General features: G+C 39.1%; 1 protein-coding gene across 6 annotated transcripts; it reads right to left on the minus strand.

The window, feature by feature from the left end:
- Nucleotides 1-65: 65 nt before the first annotated feature.
- Nucleotides 66-23775, minus strand: LOC104599907 (uncharacterized). Of its 6 annotated transcripts, none has more exons than XM_010262654.2 (13): nt 23563-23770; nt 23423-23488; nt 20844-20909; nt 20482-20557; nt 16330-16407; nt 16063-16160; nt 15571-15644; nt 14360-14423; nt 14105-14262; nt 13697-13739; nt 1101-1166; nt 782-859; nt 66-578 (listed from the first exon to the last, which is right to left on the minus strand). In XM_010262654.2, the coding sequence occupies exons 1-13, from the start codon at nt 23659-23661 to the stop codon at nt 459-461; spliced, it is 1086 nt and encodes a 361-aa protein (XP_010260956.1). In that variant the 5' UTR covers nt 23662-23770; the 3' UTR covers nt 66-458. The 6 variants fall into 6 exon arrangements, 5 of the variants coding, with proteins under 5 accessions (XP_010260956.1, XP_010260955.1, XP_088744540.1 ...); XM_010262653.2 differs by having other exon boundaries at nt 14360-14447; nt 23563-23762; XR_735574.2 differs by having other exon boundaries at nt 517-578; nt 1019-1166; nt 14360-14447; nt 23563-23775.
- Between the last annotated feature and the right edge of the window lie 535 nt (nt 23776-24310).

The raw sequence follows: 24310 nt of genomic DNA on the forward strand, positions 1-24310 counted from the left end.
CCCTTGACAGTTGTGGTGTCTCGTACAAAAGAATATGACAAGTTATGGTCAAGAGTCTAAAACCATACCAATAATGAAAACTGCACAAAGAGATACACCATAGTTTTACATATTACTAATAAGACTAATTAAGGATAAAGATGTTATCATACCATCCATGGGACCCATTTATGCACTAATATCAACCATACAGATGTATGGCACCTTTTTAGCCACCTCCCCCCCCCCCAAAAAAAAAAAAGAAAAGAAAAAAAAAAGGAGAAAGAATGCTAGAATGAAGATAATTTCCAGAATCATGAAGAATCCTGAAGCTATCTATGTGAACTGTTGAACATGCTCTAAAGTATTAATTCATGGTCCAAACGACTTGGAAGTAACGACACAACGATGCACAGGCAGGTACTGTATTTCTACAGGATCCAAAAGTACCCATCAATGGGTACAAAGTAGCTAGGCATTCATTTGGGAAACCCATTGCTAGACCTTTTAAGTATGTCAACCTCACGTTCATTTGCTATCTCGGCCAGAAAAATGCTACCAGAGTCGCACCATCCTCCCAAAACATCCCTGTTGGCAGACTGCAGAAATGAAGAAAATTAGAATAGTATGCTAATGAGATGGCACTTACCCAGAACGTTTGTCATCAGAATAATAATGTCCTGAATGAACGTGATTATACAATTCCCAGTACCAACAGTTCAGACTTGGATATACTCATCAATGGATCGTCGCATAATTGGCATTTAAAAAGGAACTTCTGTGCATGTTCACTTCAATGTACCTTGCTAAATCCAAGCCAGTTGGAGTCCCCTCTGAATGAAAATATCTTTTTGCTATCTTTCCAGTCTCCACAGAACACCTGCAAGCATGTATTTATCATTCCAGAGAAAAGTTTTGGTTACAAAATGCCCCATCCTGAGAAAGTGATAATTCTTTCTACTAGGGCAATAGAGTATATGTATATATGGAACAGAAGGAAACTTCAATTTTATAGCATGTCAAAGAGATAAATGCTCACTGCCATTGTGTGTTTTTCATCATATCCCAAATCGCGATCTATAGACAAATTCTATAAAATTGAAGGGAAGGCCTGTTATCACCTCATAATCAACACCTTGTATGTAAATATGAGATGAGTCGATTGATGAGAAAGAAAGGCCTGTTATCTGCATTAACCCCAAAAAACAACAAATAAAAAAAGCCATCATTAATTGCCTTAGTGCACTGCTAGGCTTGTCAATGCAAACGGCCATATGGACAATTTACTGTCTTGGGCAGTATACATGGGAATAAATCATATGCGAGTACAGCACAAGGACAAGGTACAGAATTTTTCGGGAAATGAAGAAAAATCATTCATCATTTGATCATGACCATCATATCAACAGAACTTTTTTTTATTGACTGTTCCTGCACGTCCAGCATAAATAGAATGCACCAGATATTAAGTTCAACCAAGCAGTGATAAACTAGCATGTTCCATATTTAGGCCACAAGTTTTTTACACAAAATCTGTTCTCCTAAAAAAGGAGTGCAATGCTAAATATGTTAATCTGTACAATAAACTAATGCGGTTATCATGTGTTCATTAAGTGGAAAAGCATGTATGCATACTCTACAGTGAATAGGGATTTCTTTAATTCACTGTGGAACGCCCAACCACTGCTCTTTTTTCTCTTAGTTATCCATTCTGTCTTTCTCTTGATTGAAAAATGTGCTATGTTAATAAAGAACCAAACTTGGTCTATCACAGCTCTAGTTCCATATCATTTGTGAGTTCAAATGCCACTGTTTTAAGGTATTATGCATCTTGTAAGGTGAACCACCTAGTACTAGTTATTTTCTGCAAAACAAAATCCAGGCCACAGTATTCTTACATTCTCCTATTTGGCCAACAAAAGAAAATGACAGGTGCACTCTTAAAAACAACCAACTGTGCTTGGGTATTACCTATAGCTACCATCATTTAGTTTATTGAAACAAAAATCAATTCATGAGTTGGAAAGTACTAACATTGTAACCATGGAAAAGTTGTGTCAGAGATGGTCATAAGTCCACAACAAAAACACCTCATTGTTTACCAAAATACTGACTTCAGGTCTCCATTCACACATCATTCCCTACCCCAACTCTCATGGTTGTTTCCCTAACTAATAATGAGGAGAACAGGGAAGAGAGATTTTGGGAACAAACCTGGGTGGGGAGTGCCCCTCTAAAGGATCAATTTCCTTCTTTGTATGCTCTTTTTGATTTGAAAAATGAGCCAATCTCGTCTTTCACCACCCCGTCCTCTTCCACTTCTGGGATTGGGTGGAACTTGGGTCTAAGAAGGGATTTGAGGGACTCAGACTTCAATAGTATTTCGAGCCTTATTGCAGTTCTTGATAACGTTGTCTTAGACCCCACTAGGGCGGATTCTAGAATTTGGACACCTACCCCCCACGGCATCTTTTCTTGTGCTTCTTTCTTCAAAGTCTTAAGTCAGTCCACCAGTCCTACCTTCCCCCCTTTCCCTGTTGATGAGGTTTGGTGCAGAGCAATACCTCCTAGGGTTGGTAGTTTTTGTTGGGAAGCCTATCTGGAAAGAATCAACACTGGTGATCTACTTCAAAAGAAGAGACCCAATACTTGTTTGTCACCTCAGTGGTGTGTTCTTTGTAAAGCGGATGGGGAGACTGGTTTTCACCTACTAATGTCTTGCCATTTTGCGAGGTCAATTTGGGAATGGGCCTTCTCCCTATTTGGATGTATCTGGAATCCCCCATCAGACTTGCAGGGTCTTTTTTCCCCTTCTTTTTTCAGGTGGCGGATAAAAAGAGGAAGGACAATGTGGAGAGGACTAAGGGCTGCAGTATGTTGGACTCTTTGGGAAGAAAGAAACTCCAGGATTTTCTCAGAAGCTCAGAGAGGAGCAGCAGATCTGAGGGCTATCATACATATTAGGGCGGTACAGTGGCTGAAATCTTTGGAGCTTTTCACAGATTACACTGTGGATGACATGTTGAGGAAGTGGGGAGAGATTGCAATTTGCACATAGACCAAGTCAGTAATGAGTGTGGCTTGGACCCCTGCACCTGGTGGATTCGTGAAATTAAACTTTGATGGGTGTAGTAGGGGAAATCCAGGACAATCGGGGATTGGGGGTGTTTTTAGGGATGAAAATGGGGTCATTTCTGCCATGTTATCAGGCCCAATTAGAGTGGGTGACTCCCTTAGAGCTGAGATCTTTGCAGTTATGGAAGGAGTCCAGAAAGCTAAGGAGTTGAATTCTGTCCAACCACGAAAAGGTCGCCGACCAACTTCCCGGTAATACCACGCCAATGCATTGCCCTCTAAACAGACAACTGCAGCTCGCAGACGCTCTGTCGGAAGCAATCCATTAATCTCGAAATAGTGCTCCGCACGAAAAAGCCAGCTGTCTGGATTTTCCCCATCAAAATTAGGCAACTCCAACTTCCGAGGAAGTGAATCAGGAGTATGTTCCGGCACCGGCATCGAGGAAGACGTCGGAAATTCCGCACTCTTCCCTTTGTCAGCCGCACAACTCGATGCAACTAAAGGAGGAGCAATGTCGGTCGTAGACAAAGGAGCTGAATAGGCCTGTTGCTGAAGCAACAGATCAAAACGTCTCACCAGATCTTGAACGCTTCCTTCCAGAGACGAGATCTTCGAAAGTCCAACTGTTATCTCATCACGTAAGCCCTCCACTTCAGAATGCAGAGAAGTCAAGCATTCTTTGAAACCCACCACCTGCGATGCCACTTCCTTAGCTGTCACCATGGCCGAGGAAAGACGCGCTCTGATACCACTGATATGTCCCAAAAAGTTCACACACGATTCTCAGACTCATAGCAGAATTCTCACGACTCAAATATCAGCAAAGAAACTGGTATTCATTTAGAAGAAAGGAAGAACAGTAACAATTGGTCGGTTCTTCGAGAGACCGCCGGCTCTCCCAATCACTCACAGTATTCTTTACTCAACAAAAGCCTACCTCACCCATCCCCCAAAGCCCCTTCTTATACTCTTCTCACAGCATAACCGACTCCCTCAATAAATGCCCAGCTGGCCAAGTTATAAATGCCCAACACTCTTCTTATTCCTAACTGACATAGCTATAAATGCCTCAAGACTCTCCTTATTCCCTGCAGCTATAATTGCCCCCATGTGATTAATTGTTCAATTATTTCCCCCCTTAGCCTATTGTTGACCTTTCCTCTTCCTGGCATACATAAGGTTAATTGGGGGCCTATCAGAAACTCATAATTGAAGGGGATTCAGAGGTGGTGATAGGGTGGCTGATTAAAGACTACAATGGCTTATGGAAGTACAATAATGAGAGGAGGAAATTCAAGTGGCTGGTGCGGGAGATGGAAGTTAAGACATGTTGGGTTAAAAGATCGGCTAATTCCCTAGCTGACGGTTTAGCTAAACAAGGGGCAGAAAGGGATTCACTGTTTTGGGCTAAGCTGTAACTTTAGTGTTTTTTTTCTTTCTTTTTTTCCTTTTCTTGAGGTTCTTTGCTGCTCTTGGAAGATAAGTGTGTTTGTCTTCCTCTTGTAAATCTTCTATTGATGATTTAATGAAAGTGTTATTGATCAAAAAAAAAAAAAAGATTTAGGAGGGAGAGAGACATGTTGTTAGTACAAGAGAGATTTTGGGAGGGGAGAGATGAAGCAATGCTTTTAGGTTCTTTATACACAGCAGCAATTTTTTTTTTTTTTTGATAATTTATACACAGCAGCAATATTTGTCATGAATATATAAATATATGCACAACCAGAATTCCTTTGGTACCCTGAATGTTGGGAGATTCCTCTATGGTCCCATTCCCATTGATAAAACTCAGACTAGATGTTCGTATAAGTTCAGATCAGAAGAAAGAGGATAAGAAGAGAGAGAAGGAGAAGAAGAAGGAGAAAATATCACAGCCGAACTAGAGAGAAAAATTCCAAACCCTCTAGTCGGCCCTTCTTTTATTTATACTCTTCTAAGATATACAAGAATTACCATTGTGCCCTCACTTAAGTGAGAGCCACATCAGCTGAACAATACATATATAACTAAACATAAAAGGACTATACTACCCTTGTACAGCCGGCTCAAACACTCCTCCTCAAGCCGGTGAGTATATGTCATACAATCCCAGCTTGTTACATATGTAGTCCACTCTTCTCTGATTCAACCCTTTGGTAAACAAATCTACCCATTGATTTCCTGTGTTCACATATGCTGTACTTATCACTCCACTAAGCACCTTCTCATGTACAAAGCGGCAATCCACTTCTATCTCAAGACTTCACTCTTATACAATAAACCACGACCTGGAGCACCCTTCAAATACCTCACAATCCTTAGGACTGCCTCCCAGTCTTTTTTTATTAAGAATTAAAAATTAGAGTGATGACAAGTATGCCCTTAAGTGGGCGGCCAGATAGGCAGTAACATAAAGAGATTAAACAGAAAGAAATAACAGGCCCATTAAGAGAGACCCATTAGCCAACAATAAAATAAAAGATATTACAAAAGAAGATGCTAGGGACCATTCGGCCCAGTCTCTTTACATCCTTGTTTCAGCTTGACATTAAGAATGCTTTTTTACATGGTGATCTTCTTGAGGTGTACATGGAGCAACCACCAGGGTTTGTTGCTCAGGGGGAGGGTGAGAAGGTATGTAGACTTAAGAAGGCTATTTATGGACTTAAACAATCTCCTCGTGCATGGTTTGGGAGATTTAGTGAAGTGGTGAAGAAGTTTGGAATGAAATAGTGTCAGGTTGACCATTCTGTATTCAGCTATGAATCAAATGCTGGGAAGATTCTCTTGGTGGTATATGTAGATGACATTGTTATCACAGGCAGTGACAGACTAGGGATTGACGGGTTGAAGACTTGCTTGCATGGTCACTTCCAGACAAAGGATCTTGGCAAATTAAGATACTTCCTAGGGATAGAGGTTGCGAGGTCCAGAATGGTATTAATCTGTGCCAGAGGAAATATGTTCTTGATCTGCTAGAAAAAACAGGGTTGTTGGGTGCCAGACCAGCTGAAACACCTATGGAATTGAATGTTAAATTGGATAGTGATACAGGTTAGGAGTTTGAGGATCCGAGAAGGTACAAAAGGTTGGTGGGTAAGTTTAATTATGTGCATATTCACAGTCATCAAAGGCACAAGTTTGAACCTAAGGCTCATAAATGTGTTTTCTAGGATATGCTTCCACACAGAAGGGATAATGCTGCTTTAATCCAGTTCGTGGCACCCGTTTTGTATCTCGGGATGTCACCTTTGCTGAGTTGACTCCTTTCTTTAGCATTCCTCCTGAGGGGGAGAAATCTGAAGAGCCCTTTGCTATGTCTCCAGTTGTTCCTCTTCCCATTCCTTGTGAGTCCTATCATGAGGTGTCCACTTCTCCCACTAGACCTACTTCCGATATTCCTATTCCTCCTCCTCTTCCACCTCATTCTCCTATTATTCCTCCTCCTCCTGTTCTCCAAAGGTGGTACCAAAAGCAGAGATTCAGACATGGGCAGGTTGTTTCCACTCCTTCAGAAGAGCCTCTTGCTTCTCCCATGATTCCTGAGGTAACAGGTCAGCCTTCTACTAACCCATCTCCAGCTTTCCCAGATCTTGACCTTCCTATTGCTCTCTACAAGGGCAAGCAGAAGTGTACAGCCCATTGTATCTCCAAACACCTGTCTTATAGCCTTCTCTCTCCTTCCTACTACTCCTTTCTTGCATCTGTTTCTTCCCATGTGATACCCAGGTCCGTACCGGAAGCCTTATCCTAAGCTGAATGGAGAGATGCTATGATGGCCGAACTGGATGCTTTGCATAAGAACCATATCTGGGATATTGTTGACTTGCCTGAAGGGAAGGAACCAGTGGGTTGTAAATGGGTGTTTACCATTAAATATCACTCTGATGGCTCTATTGAGAGGTTTAAGGCTCGGTTGGTTGCTAAGGGCTACACTCAAATGTATGGTATTGACTATCTTGAGACATTTGCTCCTGTAGCTAAGATGACCTCAATCAGGGTTTTGTTATCTCTAGCTGCTACTTTTGACTGGCCCCTACACCAGTTTGATGTTAAAAATGCCTTCTTGAATGGAGACCTGCATGAAGAGGTTTATATGTCTCTACCTCCAGGGGTGTATGGGAAGGAAATGCAAGGCAAGGTGTGTAAACTGCAGAAATCTATTTATGGTCTCAAACAGTCTCCTCGGGCTTGGTTTGAAAGGTTTAGGGCTGCTCTTGTCTCCTTTGGCTACACATAGACTCAACCTGATCATACTCTGTTCTTGAAGAGAAATGGCTCTTTGGTGACCTTCTTGATTGTCTATGTTGACGATATTGTGGTCACGGGTAATGACACTGAAGAGGTCAGTAAAACTCAAAGGATTTCTCAACTCTGAATTTGAGATCAAGGATTTGGGAGATCTTCGGTATTTTTGGGCATTGAAGTTGCTAGATCTAAGGATGGTATCTTCATTTCTCAGCGTAAATATGTCCTTGACCTCCTTGCTGAGACTGGTAAACTTGGAGTTAAACCAATCTCCACTCCTATTGATCCTAATCATAAGCTTTCTGCTACAAATGGTGAGCTTTTATCTGATAAGGGGGTGTTTCAGAGACTGCTTGGGAAGTTGTTATATCTTTGCATGACTCGACCAGATATTTCCTATGCAGTAAGTGTTATTAGTCAATTTATGCATTCTCCCACAGAGACTCATTTAGCTACTACAAGATGAGAATCAGTCCTCTAATATCAGGTTTAAAATCAGTGATTAACAGTACAAATCAGATCTGAATGATAGTGCAAGAGCTGTGTATGTCGAAGAGAAGAGGTAAGAGAAGAAGAAGTCGAATTAGTCTTCCTTCTCCTCTAACCCTATTTTTATTAAATTCTAAAACAAATTGATGATGACAAGTATACCCTTAAGTGGGCGGCCAGCTTGGCAGTTACATAAAGAAAATAAAATAAGAACAAATAACAGGCCCATTAAGTGAGGCCCCATCAACACAAAATAAAAGATAAAAAAAGGATATCACATAAGAGGTTGTTAGGGCCCATTCGGCCCAGTCTCTTTACACTGCAGAAAGGGTTCTGTGTTACTTGAAAGGTACTCCAGGGGAAGGTATTCTATTTTCTAAACATGGACACATGAAGCTGGAAGCTTTCACTAATGCCGATTGGGCAGGATGTATTGATGATAGGAGATCCACCTCAGGTTATTGTGCTTTGGTTGCTGGGAACATTGTGTCATGGAGGAGTAAGAATTAGTCTGTAGTTGCTAGATCCTCAACTGAAGCAGAATACAGGGCAATGGCACATGGTGTGTCAGAATTATTGTGGCTACGATCCCTTCTAGAAGAATTGGGGGTTGACTACGAGAAGCCAATGATGCTCTATTGTGACAACCAAGTAGCTATCAACATTGCACATAATCCTGTTCAACATGACAGAACTAAGCACATTGAGGTTGATAGACATTTTATAAGGGAAAGAGTTTCCTCGGGGGAAGTTTGTTTGCCATTCATCACATCAGAAGAGCAACTGGCTGATATCTTGACCAAGGGAGTTCCAAGAGGGAAAATGACACACTATATAAGCAAGTTGGGCATGATTAACATCTATGCTCAGCTTGAGGGGGAGTGTAAAGAGACTGGGCCGAATGGGCCCTAGCATCTTCTTTTGTAATATATTTTATTTTATTGTTGGCTAATGGGCCTCTCTTAATGGGCCTGTTATTTCTTTATGTTACTGCCTAGCTGGCCGCCCACTTAAGGGCATACTTGTCATCACTCTAATTTTTAATTCTTAATAAAAAAAGGGTTAGAGGAGAAAGGGGAGATAATTCGACTCTTCTTCTCCTTCCTTATCTTTTTGCCATCTTCTTCTCTTGTATTGTTGTTCTTACTTCTCTCCTTTCTTTCTTCTAATCTTCAAATTTACAACTAATATTTGAAGACTGATTTGCATCTTCTTCTCTTGTATTGTTGTTCTTACTTCTCTCCTTTCTTTCTTCTAATCTTCAAATTTACAACTAATATTTGAAGACTGATTTGCATCATAGCAGCAAGAGAAATCAGAACACAAACTGACCCAATTTTGGCAACCGGAGAGGTGTCTATGTAATCAATACCATACTACTGTGAATAACCTTTGGCAACTAACCGAGCTTTCAACCGTTCAACACTCCCATCAGGTAAGTATTTAATCGTGTACACCCACTTACATCCAACAACATGCTTACCAGACAGAAGAGTGGTGAGGTCCCACGTATGAGTACGAGTCAGGGCCGAGAGTTATTCCATTGCTTGGCGCCACCCTGGAGAAGTGAGGGCTTCCTGGACATCTTTGGGAACAGAGACAAAGGATAACATAGAAAGAAACTGTCGATGGGAAGCCGAAAGGTGAGTTACAAAAACATAATTGCAATGGGGTGGAGAGTGCAACTGCGTTTACCTTTCCGCGAAGCAATAGGAAGATCAAGGTCAGAACTTGGGGTTGGGGGCTGGGGTGGGAACAACTACCAAATCTGTCAACGGTGACGAAGCTGGGGGAGGAGCCGGTGCCTGACGATGTGTATACACTTGTCGGATAGGTGGTCCTCTCTCAGGTAGCTGCACTGAAGGCAAAGACTGGGTCACAATTGGAACAAGAGGAACAGGATCCTCGACAAAAACTGGAAGAAGGGGTGATGGCAACGGAGGAGAAGAAGTATCCGACTCGGAGAAAAAAGGAACAGACTCAAAAAATGTAACATCATAACACACAAAAGAACATCGAGAACGAGGATTATAACACTTATACCCTTTTGAGTCCTAGAATAGCCAAGAAAAACACACTTGGTGGATCTAACATCTAACTTGTCCATTCTAGGCCCAAGATTATGAATGAAACACACACATCCAAAAACTCTGGGTGTAAGGGGAAAAGGAGACAATGTGGGAAACAGAATAGAGAAAGGGGACTGACCTTCAAGGATAGACATGGGCATGCGGCTAATAAGAAAGCAGGATGCAAGTACAGCATCACTCCAAAAGGGTTTGGGGACAATCATCTGATGTAAGAGGGACCGAGTAGTTTCCAAAAGGTGACAGTTCTTTCTTTCAGCCACCCCATTTTGTTGAGGGATGTAGATACACGAGATTTGATGGATAATGCCATTTTGTTCCAAATATTCTTGAAAGGGTGTGGAAAAATACTCACGGCCATTATCGGAACGAAGAATTTTATTATGTAAACCAAATTGATTGCGAATTTCGGCATAAAATTTCTAGAAGATAGAAAACAATTCACTCTTTTCTTTTATAAGGTAAAACCATGTCATCCTTGAATAATCATCAACAAAAATTACAAAGTACTTGTAACCATTATAAGACACTACTTTGTTTGGACCCCATATGTCCGAATGGACTAAAGAAAAAGGACTCGATGTACGACTATCAACTCTAGGACTAAATGAAACACGATGATGTTTCCCAAACTGACACGACTCACAATTTAAATTAGAAAGACGACTCAACGACGAAACAAGTAACTGAAGAGCTCTAAGAGACGGATGACCAAGTCTGCAGTGTCACTGATGAGGGGAGAGAGATGACTGAAGAGTTGTTGCCGAACCACCTCCATCAAGATAATACAGTCCACCAGCTTCTTGCCCTCCACCAATCTTCATCCCCGTCTTGATATCCTAAAACACACAAGAGGAAGGGTAAAAAGTTATTGAGCAATTAAGAGACTTAGTCAATTTACTAATAGACATCAAGTTAAAGGGAAACTTGGAAAATATAAAACTAAGGAGAGGGATAATGAGTATGTGTCAACATTACCAACACCACGTATGGCTAATGTAGAGCCATTGGCAAGAGTAACAAATTGGGAAGTGGAGGACGGAGAAATGGATGAAAACACACCTGGAGTTCCAGTCATATGATCAGAAGCTCCAAAATCTATAATCCAACGGGAAGGTGTGGATGCTAGACAAGTCGTACCTGTGTGTGCAAGGGTAGCTGTGTTCTGTTGAGATGTACCCTGAATGAACCGCTCATACTCATCCCGTGAAACACTCACCATCTCCTTTCTGGAAGCATCTATAGATGTAGTGGGGATCTAATCAGTAACTTGAGAGTCTTGTCTTGAGTTACCACCGTTTACAGCTACATGATTTGCCCAGGCTAAAGGTGGGCCATGTAGATCATAGCAAAAGTTGATAGTATGTCCCTCCATACCACAATGAGTACACCTTCTCTGAGTATTACCACATCCCCTACCACGGGCTCCCCCCGAGTCTCGTCCTCCAACACGACCACCACCACCACCATGACCATACAAGGGTCTACCACCACTACCACGGCCATGCTGACCTCCTCTACCACCATGACCTCCCCCTCTCGTAACTGCAAATGCAGACCTATCTGACATAGTGGAAGTCTCTGTTGATCCAATTGAAACCCTCCAAAGACGAGCAAACACTTCCTCAAGAGAGGGAAGAGTAGATCCACCTAATATTTGTGCCCTTACAGGTTCATACTCAGACTTCAGCCCTACTAAAAATCTGGTCACATCCAACTGCTCTCTCTCTCTCTCTGTTGTTGCTGAATTTTGACATCAGGTGTAAGAGGATGATAAACATTCAACTCATTTCGTAAATTTCTCATACTGGCATAATAGTCCTCAAGACTCTGATTCCCTTGTTGCAGATTGAAGTACTCTTGGTACAGTTGGTAAACCCTAGTAGTATTATCTTGTCCAGAATATAGTTTCCTTGCATGATCCTAGACTTCCTTGGCTGTAACTAAAAACATGAAGTTCACACTAATTTTGGACTCCATGTTGTTCCATAGCCAAGTCATAATTTGAGAATCCTCCTTTCTCCCATTCATCATATCCTAGAGAATCACTTGGGGGTTTATCTTCCCTCACATGTTTCACTTTCTTTTTGGCTTTCAGGAAAACTTCAACAGACTTAGCCCAAGGGACATAATTCTCACCATTCAGTTTTATAGAGGTCATCTGCACATTCAGATAATCAGAAGGCACCATCACACTTGATTTGTATTCACTGCTGTCTCCCATGACTGCACAAGAAAACAATGAGAAGCTGTACCACTAAATTGTTACTCTACTGCCCTAATAAATCACCACACTCCACATGAATGACTGAACACCACTAGGGTTCCTAGTACCAGGTTTCAGCAACACTCGCAACTATTCACCACTGTTTCAGCAACAATATTCACAACTGTTCACCACTTTTAGCAACAGCACTACTGTTGTCGTCTACTGTCAGCACTAGAAACCCTCACAACACACCTCACGAATAGGATATTCAGTTCTGCAACATATAAAAAAAAAACTTGTTACATACCACAACTTAGTTCAAAGATCATGTACCAGTCGAGTAGAGGGTACCAAGTCTGCACTGTCACCATCACAAAACCAGCCCTCTTCGAATTGCCGAGTAGAGGGTTTTCTACCAACCACACAAAACCACAACGACTGCACTCATTGGAGGCATGGAAACCCCCAGAAGGAGAAAACGACCAGTCCTTTTTTTTCTTTCTGGAAAACTCTCTAGGTATTAATGAGAATTCTGCAAAACCCTAGAAAGGAATGCGCAGAACTGAGAGAAAAGGAGACGACTTATCTGAACTGATTATCGTGGCTATGATACCATGATAAAACTCAGACTAGATGTTCGTATAAGTTCAGATCAGAAGAAAGAGGAGAAGAAGAGAGAAAAGAAGTAGAAGGAGAAGAATAAGAAGAAGGAGAAAAGATCACAGCCGAACTAGAGATAAAAATTCCAAACCCTCTAGTCGACCCTTCTTTTATTTATACTCTTCTAAGAAATACAAGAATTACCATTGTGCCCTCACTTAAGTGAGAGCCACATCAGCTGAACAATACATATATAACTAAAATAAAGTGGCTTGAGAAGTTGTGAATATGGAGTTCACAAAAAAAAAAAAATCGAAAACAAAACAAAAATAAAGTGTTCCACATGATAAAAAACCCTTGTCCAGGAATCCTGGTATCATAGCCATCCATTCATTCGAATCATTCACCATCTATTGTTAGAAATGCATCTTGGTGGGGCCAATAAGAACCAACCCAATCCAACAGAACCCAACCTGACCTTGCAAGCATATATGTAAGAGGCTAATGTATACAGAACAAGCTGTTATGTTCATACTTACATAACCAAATACATACATATAACCCAATTTGATTTGTTCTTTACTCATGCATATATACAAAAATATATGCTTAAATTTTTAGTTTGGTAAAAGTGCTCAAATAAAAAAAGAAAACTATAGTTACGCATATGTTAAAAGCAATTTTTTAATTTTCATTACTTTTTGCTTTATATTAAATTAGACAAAGGACAAAGCTGGTGTGAATAAGAGATCGTCACCGGGCTATGCCTATAGCTTTCCCCAGCTTTAATCCTTAATTCATGTTTACATTCTGAACCCATAACTGTCTTGCTTTGTTTTACTATTTTCCTGGAAAGCAAAACTAGATATTTGAGGGACTGTAACCCATAAACATCCGAAATGGTTTTTTTTCTCTGAAATCAAGACAATAATGATTGGCTTGCTTGTCAGATGCACAAATTCAAAGTAAAATAAGATATTGGGAGGAAAACTAATATGTGATATAGAACTTTAATTTATCAACCCACCTCATACTTTGAGCAGTTCACCCATCTTGCAAAAGCTGACCATCTGCAACCAAGATGTCAAATACAAATAAGAATCTTGAATTATTTGTATAACATTAACAAAAAAAGAAAAAGAAAAATAGTCTAAGAAGAGAGCCAACAACTAAATATTCCCCAATTATAAGTTGTCTCATTCTTTAAACATGTACCGGTGAGAAAGGAGGTTCTATATCAATTTCAAACATCATAGAAGTCCTCTCTAATTAACCCTTCAATACATGCTATGATCAAATAGTCTCTCTGTAGCTTAGCTTAATTTGATTTCAGAAATAGATACATTTTGGAGCAAAAAACAGGTCTTTTCAAGTAAAAAATAAATAAATAAATAATTTCAGATATGGATCAAATGTAACCATTTCGGATACCCACCTACGAGGGTCATAAATGGTTACAGTACGATCAGCTCCACCTACCGCAATTGCCCCATCTGAGGAACTGCAAATAGCATATAAAATATCCCCCATGGAACCACAGATTCGTTGTACACACCCACCATTCTCATGTGTTCTCAAGTCCCATATAGTAAGCTGCAATAATTAAAAATAAATAAATAAAAAAAATGGAAGATTTTTTAAGATCATTAGCATCAAGTAAGCTAAAGGTGTGTATAAGCCTGCAACTGACCTGACAGCCCTCAGCAACAGCCAATATTGAATTTTCATCCCCAAGAAATGAGCTCCGCACAAAGCTTAATGAAGTTGGATACAATAAACTGTGTCAAACCATGTTAGTAAGAATAGGATGGGCAAAATGGATGGTACATCCAGAGTCTTATGTGATAGGTGAATACCGCTAAGGTTAAAAGGAAGTTTCTATAAAACAGTTGTAAGGCCAGCAATGTTGTATGGAGCAGTTTGTAGGCAGTCAAGAAATATGTCCAAAAAATAAGTGTGGCGGAAATACATATGCAGAGATGGATATGTGGAAAAACTAGAAAGGAGAGGGTCAGAAATGAAGCCATTCTAAGGAACCTATGAGTAGTTCCAATAGGTAATAAAATGAAAGAAAGTAGACTAAGGTGGTTCAGTCACATGCATAGAGACCATCTACAACACCATAAGAAAAAGCAGACTGCTGCAAGTTGAAGGGGCTGGAAGGTCCAGACCAAAAAGGACATGGGTTGTAGTAAGAAATTATTTAAGTGATATAATTTAACAATAGATATGACACTAAACAGAACGAAACGGTGAAACAGGATTCATGTAGCCGACCCCATATAGGTGGGACAACACTTAAGTGATGATAATGACTTAACAAGAAAATATGATGCAATAGGCTTTATGGAAAACACCAAGAAGTCCAAGAATTTGATAAATTATAACATATACATTGGTAGATTATGATGATGATTAGTAGTAGAATCCTGATTGTCACAAGAAAGGAGTTGCATCTCTTCTTACATGCACTGCTGCCCATTTGAGGGTAACTGCTCTATCTTCTGAGTGAAATCAGATATGACCTCATGAATTTTTTGCGCTTTTTTTAAAGATGGTTGAAACTACATGAAGTTCTCTGTATTTTCTGTTAATCACTTGTCTATCATTCTCTCAATTGTCTATATTCCCACCATTAACCCATAACCAGTTCAAAATTTTCACTTAGTGACTCAACCATTTAATTGACTTTCGATAAGGAGGCATTTATATCCTATGAATTTTTATATTTATAAATTAATTTGGTTCACTAAACCCTCCATTTAACTCATAAATCCAACTTGTTTACATCCACTCACTAAATCCATCTTTTGCCAGACAATAATGAAATTAAGATTGGAGCTACTCAAGCCTTAACCACAAATTTGACCTTGCAAAACCAGAACAATTAATTATACTTACGTGCGTAAACTTCGAAGATGAATATCCTGGTCATAAACATCAATGCTTTTGCAAAAACTATGAGCAACAGCTACCTGGAAGAATCAAACAGTAAGGGACAATTGGAAAGATCTGAAAGAAGTAGAGAAACTTCGTACATAAGCCAAAAAAAGCACTTGGTCAAAAGGAATAAATAGAAACTAACAAATTTGAGTTTTAAAAGCATAAATATTTCCTTTGTACATTCTGTTTTTGCAGCGACTGTTGATTCTACTACTACATCTCTAATCTCATAATTGAACACAAGTCAGTCTAACACATCAACTGAAGCTAGGCATGACTACATGGCTTTAGACTCGATGCACAAACATGAAAGTCGTTTATACAAAGTTGTAAATAGCTTCAACTTATATTCCACAATGGATTCCAAATCAAGCATGTACTAGTCAAAAACTAATTCCAATCCAAGATAATACTAACATGCCATTTGTTCAGAGATAATAAATTAAGTACCGTGGACCATAAACTTGGACTAAAGGAGAGGCCTGCCCAGCTACCCTCCCCTACACCACAATCCCGAGGAACTACTGAATATGTAATCCTGTCAACATCTGAAACAATCAGTTATGCATATTAATAAAATATAATAAATATAGATGCATAAAAATTAAAAAAATAAACAACTCATATAGACCAAAAAAGTTAGAGAGGAAAAGAAACTTCAGTACTTGTAGGCCTTATCTATACAGATAGAAGTACAGAAAATGAAGAGAAAGATACCTTGACCACTAGTATCCAGTTGAGACACAATTAGGTGACCATAAGAATCAACTGTCCCCAAGACTAAGAAGCCATTGCCTGTGGATATTGTATCAGGAGGAAAAAGAATCATGAAAAACAGAAGAAATACCAACTCACAATAAAATTCTTCGAAGAACCAAAAAAAAATACAAAGATGGAATAGAATTCTCCAAAATCTTGCCAACTGCACTACTGAGAAGACTTAGAAGCCCCACTTCTGGACTACTGAGAACTGACCCTTAGAATCCTTAGACCAAAGTCTTGAGACCTCTCTTCTGATATTGATACAGGTTCTTGCAAGTACAGAAATTCCTATGTAACCACTTCAGAAATTGACAGAAATTCTCGTTCCTGCACAGTTGCACTTATGCAGGGTGATTTGGGGATGCGAGGAGTATAAATCGTGATTGTGAATTGTTAATTGCACAGTTGCACTTATAGGAGAACGTAATTCAATCTGAGCAAAGCTTCTAGCACTTCTTCAATGTCTGAGATTCAACAACTCATTATGATTCCTCCAATTTGGAAATAGAAGGGGATTTTCAAGTAGTAATAGAATGCATGGTAGCTGAGGGGAATGACCCATGGATTCCCTTGCCATTCCATTAGAGGCAAGATTTCTAGCTGATTATGGTATAAACAGGGATCCGTTGTATTTGGGGTCTACTCTACTGGCGCAGAATCTTGGGTTGGGCTGGGTTCTGATTAACCCCTCCAAAGTAGGACTATTGCTACTGTTTTACCTATCTTCTATTGTGTGTGTGTGTATAGTAGATTTTCTAAAAACATGAGCCAACATATTTGTTCATATGGATACCAATACTCGCTCTATAACTGATGTACTAGCTAGGGATGAGGTGGGGCAGCTGAATTATATTGGTAATTTTCCCATGTAGGAAGCATTTTCTTTTTTCTGTGTTTTTTTAATCTTTGGTTTATTGGATAAGGAAAAGTATTATATGTAGTGATATCTAAGATTTAAAATCATGTAAAGGGTTATTTCATGTACAATGAGTAGCTGTATGTCAGAAGCACAAAACAATCCTCAAAAGAGGAAAAGAAGCAAATGATGTTATTCATGCTGAACGTAAAATGATGTGTAATAAAAGAAAAAAGAAAAAGATGATAGGTTTACTACCCTAAATTCCTTGTATATTTGACAATCATAGTCATCCTACGTCCAAGGTCCTCCTAAAAACACCTTCCTTCTTGTCCAATTGATGCTCAAGGATGTAATTGCTATGTGTGGACCCTGAGACTAGGCTTATAACTGATCATAGACCCAACTAAAAAATTTCTTCCCAAACTTACAGCTATTGACTTCAGATATATGTTAATATGTCATATGATGCTTCAAAATGGGTTCCTTATCTTTTTCTTGACACGTCTGGAAATCAACACAACATTTGAGAGGATCATCATTTCATTGAATTTGTAATATGTAATCAAAGAACCTCAAACTCTTAGGATATAATTTGGGTATTAATTGTATTTGATAAGCATAATCATCATATATTTAGTGTTTCTGTTGAATCATGCTTCTATACAAAACTTGTTTTCTTTCCCAACAATTCTTCCATTATTCATGTAAATAACATAAAATATTTATCAAAAAAATATAAATAACATAAAATGCTTATCAAAAAAAGAATATTCATATAACATAAAAGATGTATAATTAGAAACTAAAATCTAAAAGTTAAGTTATACCTGTTCAGCAGTGGTTTGGACTTTATGGGAAGAAAGAAATGCCAGAATTTTCCAAGACAAGGAGAGAAGTAAGCAGCAAATTATGGATTGTGTTTTGGCTAGAACTATACATTGGCTACAAACTGTGGAACTGTTTAAAAGTTTCTCCTTTGACATTTGGAGGAATTGGCTTTCAGTAGCTTCTAGTTCAGTACACAAGGCTAAAACACCACTGAGTTGGACACCACCCATGGAAGGCTTCATGAAACTAAACTTTGATGGGAATAGTCAAGGCAACCCGGGAATATCTGGAATTGGAGGAACCATTAGAGACAAGGATGGGAATCTGCAAGCACTATACTCAGGACCGATGGGAAATAGAGACTCTTTAAGGGCTGAACTGTATGCAGTCCTACAAGGTGTACAGATTGCAAGAGAGATAGGGGTGGAAGTGCTTGGTGATAGAAGGGGACTCCAAGGTGGTGGTGGGTTGGCTTAGAGATACAGATTCAGTGATATGGTGCTACAGAAATGAATTGAAGAAATTCAAATGGGAAACACAACATATGAATTTAATCATACAATGGGTGGGAAGGGTGGCTAATTCACTTGCTGATTACTTAGCCAAAGGAGTAACTAGGGATCAGTTGAATTGGGCCCATTTATGATTTTTGTGCTGTTCTTTTCTTTTAAAGGGTGAGGCTGCACCTCGCACCTCCCGTTGGGATGCTTGTAACAGTTTATTTTGTTGATAATGAATTCTTAATGAAATTTTATTCATCAAAAAGAAAAAGTTAAGTTATACCTGTTGACCCTGAATCCTTTTTTTTCAGACTTACCAAGTTTGGCACCTAATACTTGTGTCAGGTTCTAAAACTTTTTCTTTTATTTGATAAATGAATATGATTTTATTAATGAAAAGATCAAGAGGTGAAATCATTACAGGCTACCCATGGAGAGGCAAGAGATGTCACCTTTCCTGAAAAAAGAGAATTACACCAAACAAAAACAAAAGATTAAAGAGCTGCCCAAAACAATTGTTCCCTTGAGGCCCCTTGCTTAGCTAAACAATCCGCTAAGGTATTTGCTGTTCTGCCCACCCAATGTGAGGTAATATTCATGTTCCTTGAAAACCAATTAACTTTACTCAAGAGGTCCCTATAGGACCATATAACTGAGCCTGGATTTGTCAACAGTCAACCATCCCACAACAACTTTGGAGTCTCCTTCAATTACCAGATTCTGAACTCCTAGTTGGTCTGCTATCTGAACACCTTGTACAGCCGCTAATAACTCAGCTCTGTTAGAGTCTCCTACTCCCATGGGGCCTGAGAACAAGGCTAAGATGTTGCTGTCCTTATCTCTAGCACCCCTCCTACTACACCTGAAGGACCTGGGTTGCCTTGGCTACTACCATCAAAATTCAGCTTTACCCAACCTTCAGGAGGCACCCACACTGCTGGTCCTATCCTTCCTAGTATGACTATTAGTCGTCAAAAGAAAAGGTTTGAAAGGAGTCCAGAGTTCTCAACCAGTGGATTTCCCTAGTCAAAATGCAATCATCTACAGCCTGAATGCTTCTTTCCTTCTCTTGGAATAGCCAGGTTCTAAAACTTGTACTTGTATCCTTATAAAAAATCTTAGACCTATAGATGGCTTCCATTCAAAAACGTCTTGTTCTTCTCTAATCCATTCAAGGAATGATATCCCCTTCCAGGGTTAAAAGTTATTTTGATGGTTGCACTTTGGTAAAGCCATTTGATACTAGGGGTGCATGAAGGGATGGAGATGGCAAAGTTCTTGCTCTTTTAGGCTATACTTCCCTACTGGTTTTTTTATTTCTTTCGAAGGGCTACTCAACGGGGGGGGGTAGCCCATCCCCCAACCCAGGTGCAGGCGGGATTCAATCCCAAGTCTGCGCTACGACCAGCAGGAGGCCTCACCAACCAGCTGGTTGGCACCTTGCTTCCCTACTGGTAATTATGACTTTAAACATTCCCAAAGCACTCCTTTGAGGTTTACAGGTGTTAGAGGCCTTAAGATTCTGGTTTCTTATCATTAAAAATGGATGAAATAATGCCATTGCATGGCACTCTAATGAGTATAGCTTCCATCAGAAACTTTCTCGTGTTACTTCGTCTATCAAAAGAGGAATCTCACTTTTGATTAGTATAAAGGGGTCTTTATTGATTCCCCCACCACATAAATTTTTATTGGTCTCTCCAGTTGGGAACAGTAAAAGATGGGGGAATCTATCAAAATACAAGGGAGGGTATTGTATCGTGGGTGGGGGTTTTGGCAAATAAAACACAAACCAATAAAAATTTATGAGGTGGGGCAAATCATAAATTCCCCTAATATAAATCTACAAGTATAAATCAATAGGTTTCACAGGTAAGTGGGGCTCAAAAGGTGTTAAAAACATAGAGAATTATCTCTTACACTCTGTTTCAGCAAGAACTAGACTTTGAACTTCTGAACGATGTGGGCAACGGTTAAGTAATGAGGAATGCCTGACCTTCAAGAAAAATAAAATAAAATAAGATGACCAAGTGAACCAAAAAGAGAGGCCAAACAATTAGTACATCTATAAATATATAAAGTGGACATATCACTTCCACCAAGTCACAATGAAAAAATATATAATACTTCTTGCATAAGTAAGGTTTCTGCTTTCATATTAGTACCACATTCAATGGATGTGCCTCGCACTAGTCAAAAGAAATGAAAATCTCTGAAAAGCCCAAACGAGATTCATAAATGTAGAATAAGCATGCACGAATGTACAATCTGAATCTGAGTACCTCTGCTTGAACAGGAATCAAAAGACTTTCCTTTCCCTTGGTAACTGAAGAATCTTCCATTGATACCTAAAAAAGAGAGAAACTAATTATTAGCTGATCAGAGTCGTATACAACAGAAGATGCACTAATGCTCATAGCATATTTTCATGCTTTTCTTGGAAGCAGAAGAGTACAGCATATACAATTTGAAGTGGGTAATTAATTGCTTTAAAAAGGTGACAGGGCTTCAGGTAAATCTTTCAAAAAGTAGTTTGGTAGGCCTGAATGCTAGTGATGAAATCCTGGACAGCTTCAAGGAAGTGCTAGGTTGCAAATTGGAAAAGCTCCCAATTTCCTATTTAGGGATGCCTCTGGGTGGAAACCCGAGAATTCAAGTTTTTAGGGATCCGGTGGTTGAGAATTGCAAAAAAAGACTGGCTACCTGGAAGAAATGTTCTCTCTCAAAAGGGGGTAGGATTACTTTAATAAAAACATCTCTTACAAACTTGCTAACAAACTTTCTTTCTGCTTTCCAAGTCCTGATTAAAATAAAAAACAAGATTGAGAAACTCCAGTATGATTTTTTGTGGGACGGTGGAATCAGGTTTGTAATCCTAAGGAAGGTGGTGGATTAGGAATTGCCCATATCAAAGAGAGGAATAAAGCCTTACTTGGGAAATGGTTATGGAGATTCCCTATCGAGTCGAGATCCACTTGGACTTCCATCAGCAGCAGCAAGTATGGGAGAAACTCAAATGGATGGGATGGCAAGGTCCACTTGAACTGAGTGACAGCAATCAGCCCCTGGAAAGGTATCTCTTCAGCCTACGACTTATTCTTTTCATTTATTAGATATAAGGTGGGAAACGGAAATCGGACTAGATTCTGGACTGACCTTTGGTGGGGTGAGAGACCCTTAGTGCTTTCCCTCGTATCTGTATCTTCAACCTATCCCGATCCAAAGAAGCCACAATTTCCTCTTGCCTTACCCCTTCATCCTCCGGCTTTAATTGGAACCTAAATCTAAGAGGATCTCTGAGAGAAGTAGAAACAGACGAACTTGGAGACCTGTTACATTACCTTAGAGGTGTAATGTAACAATGGTTAGTCAGCAGAGCCTTCTGCATGTTTGTCCTCTGTGCCTAAACAATGGGGAGTCAGCAGAGCATCTTATTATGCATTGTGCTGTATGTAACCAGGAAGATTTGGTATCATTTTCTCGAATGGTTGGTCTTAGGTGGGTGTTTCCTAAGCAGGTAGTGGAGTTCATGTGGCAATATTAGGTAGAATAGGCGAACTGTATTGGAGGTCCGTAGCTCAAGCTGTTATGTGGGGTGTGTGGGAAGAAAGAAACAACAGGATTTTTGAGAATAAAGGAAGAACAGTAGATCTGGTCTCCTCTATTACTTTCTTTTGCAACCTGTGGGCTGTAAATTCTGAAGAATTTGCTGGCTTCTCTTTGAATGATCTTCAACAAAACCTAGTGGAAATTCTTTTCTCATCCCCAAGTCTATTGCAATCAAAGGGAGGAAAGGATAGTGAGATTAAGTTTCGATGGGAGTGCCCAAGGATCTTCTGGTCTAGCAGGGATTGGAGGTATAATCCAGGACAGAGATGGGAATATTTGTTGGGATTTTAGTAGCCCGATTGGATTTTCTAACTCTACAAAGGCAGAAATAGTGGCAACCCTCACGGGTCTTTGTTGTGCTAAAATGTTAGGAATTTCCTCTCAAACATTTGAGGGTGATTCAGCTAATACAATAAGATGGCTAAAGGAAAAAGACAGCGGGCCTTGGAGCTTGGCTCATTTTTTGAGAGAAGCTAGAGACATTGGACTCAATGAAGGTTAAGCTGAACAGGATTCCCAGGGAAATTGAACACTGTAGCAGACGGGTTAGCCAAATCTGGTGCTCATAGAGATTGTTTATTTAGTGACAGTGCTCCGCCTTTGTAATCTTTTTTCTTTGTTTTTCTCTTGAAGTACATCTTCTCATGCACCTCCGTTTAATGTAATCTCAGTTACTATTTGCTCAAAAAAAAAAGAATGTTAAATGGTGAACACATGTATTCACCACTAATTGAATTAAATTCTAATAGAGAATAGTGGAATTGGTAATTATCTTATAAAAAAAATAGACATGCATTTTGAGGGTTCTTCCCTAATTAGTAAAAAATATCGCCATCTTTCTGCTACGTAAAACAAAACATCTGCACTTCTTTGTTTGCTACTTTCCTTTAAATTCCCTTTTACTGTTGCCGCTTGCCAGTTCCCGATTTTATTTTTTCCTTTTAGAAACTTCCACTTCTATCAAGTGTCTTATAGTAACAGTGGAATTTTTCATCTGATCTAAGTTAGAAATGTAACAAATTTTATCGATTACTTTGAATAATAAGCAGTGACCAATACTGAAAGCTCATCACCAATTCAAATAGAATGAAATAAAACGAACAAACAAACAACTGATAGTTGGTAACGAGAAACTAATTGAACGATGCAAAATGCAATCTTGTTCGAGCTCCAATTAGAACATTAGTTGCAAAAGAAATGCTAGAGAAAAGAAATCAAGAAATTTATCAGAGTAGTTTGGAGAGATGCGAACCTCGATTTTGTAGACGTTGCATCCCGAAGCAATGTAAACCCAGCAAGAAGAACTAACGCCATTGACCTGGAAAGCAAGAAAGTAACATTAATGAGAGAGAGATATAGAGGGGAGTAAGGTTAGGACTTGAGAGTTCAGACATGGAGAGCAAGGCGAGTAGACTGGAGACTCGCAGGAGATGGATTCTCAAGGAGAGAAGAAGGGACGAGGGCTTTTCTCAAACTCTTTGCCTCCAACATTCCTTCTAGCTCGAGGGCGGGAAGCAAACCGATATTTGCAGGGAAAACTGGGAATGTTTAATGCTTCAACTGGAAATGCCTCAACTTGCCTATCTGTAATCAACTTACGGATTCAGCTTCGGCTTCAGCTGCAGCCATTTGATAACGGCTGAATGACTTAACTACTCTTCAGGTTTAAAATATCGGAAACCAGTACAGCAAAGGCATAAGAGATGTATAGGAATACTCATGTATATCTTTGCTTGAAAACATTATAAATACTTTAATAAATCATAAAAATGCATCAATAACACTAAATATAATATTTCAATGAGGTATATATATATTAAATTAATATATTTTAATAGTTTATAAAAAATATATTATCATAGTTAATTATAATTTTATTAAAAATTCCATGCTTAATTATAATTCTTAAGTTTAATGTTTTATGGAATGGGAAAACCCAACTCTCCTATCCAACAATAAAACATGCAACTTTTAAGTGAAAATATAATTATTTAAATAATTTTTATTTATTATTTATTTACAAAAATTAGAAAAAATAAATAAACATTATATAACATATTCAAAAAATAGTTATTAAAGAAGAAATTTCAATTTCCTTATGGATATGATAGATAAATCCATATATCTAAAACATATTTAG

Source organism: Nelumbo nucifera, chromosome 5, assembly GCF_055504915.1.
Source record: "Nelumbo nucifera cultivar China Antique chromosome 5, China Antique-T2T, whole genome shotgun sequence".
Classification (NCBI taxonomy): domain Eukaryota; kingdom Viridiplantae; phylum Streptophyta; class Magnoliopsida; order Proteales; family Nelumbonaceae; genus Nelumbo; species Nelumbo nucifera.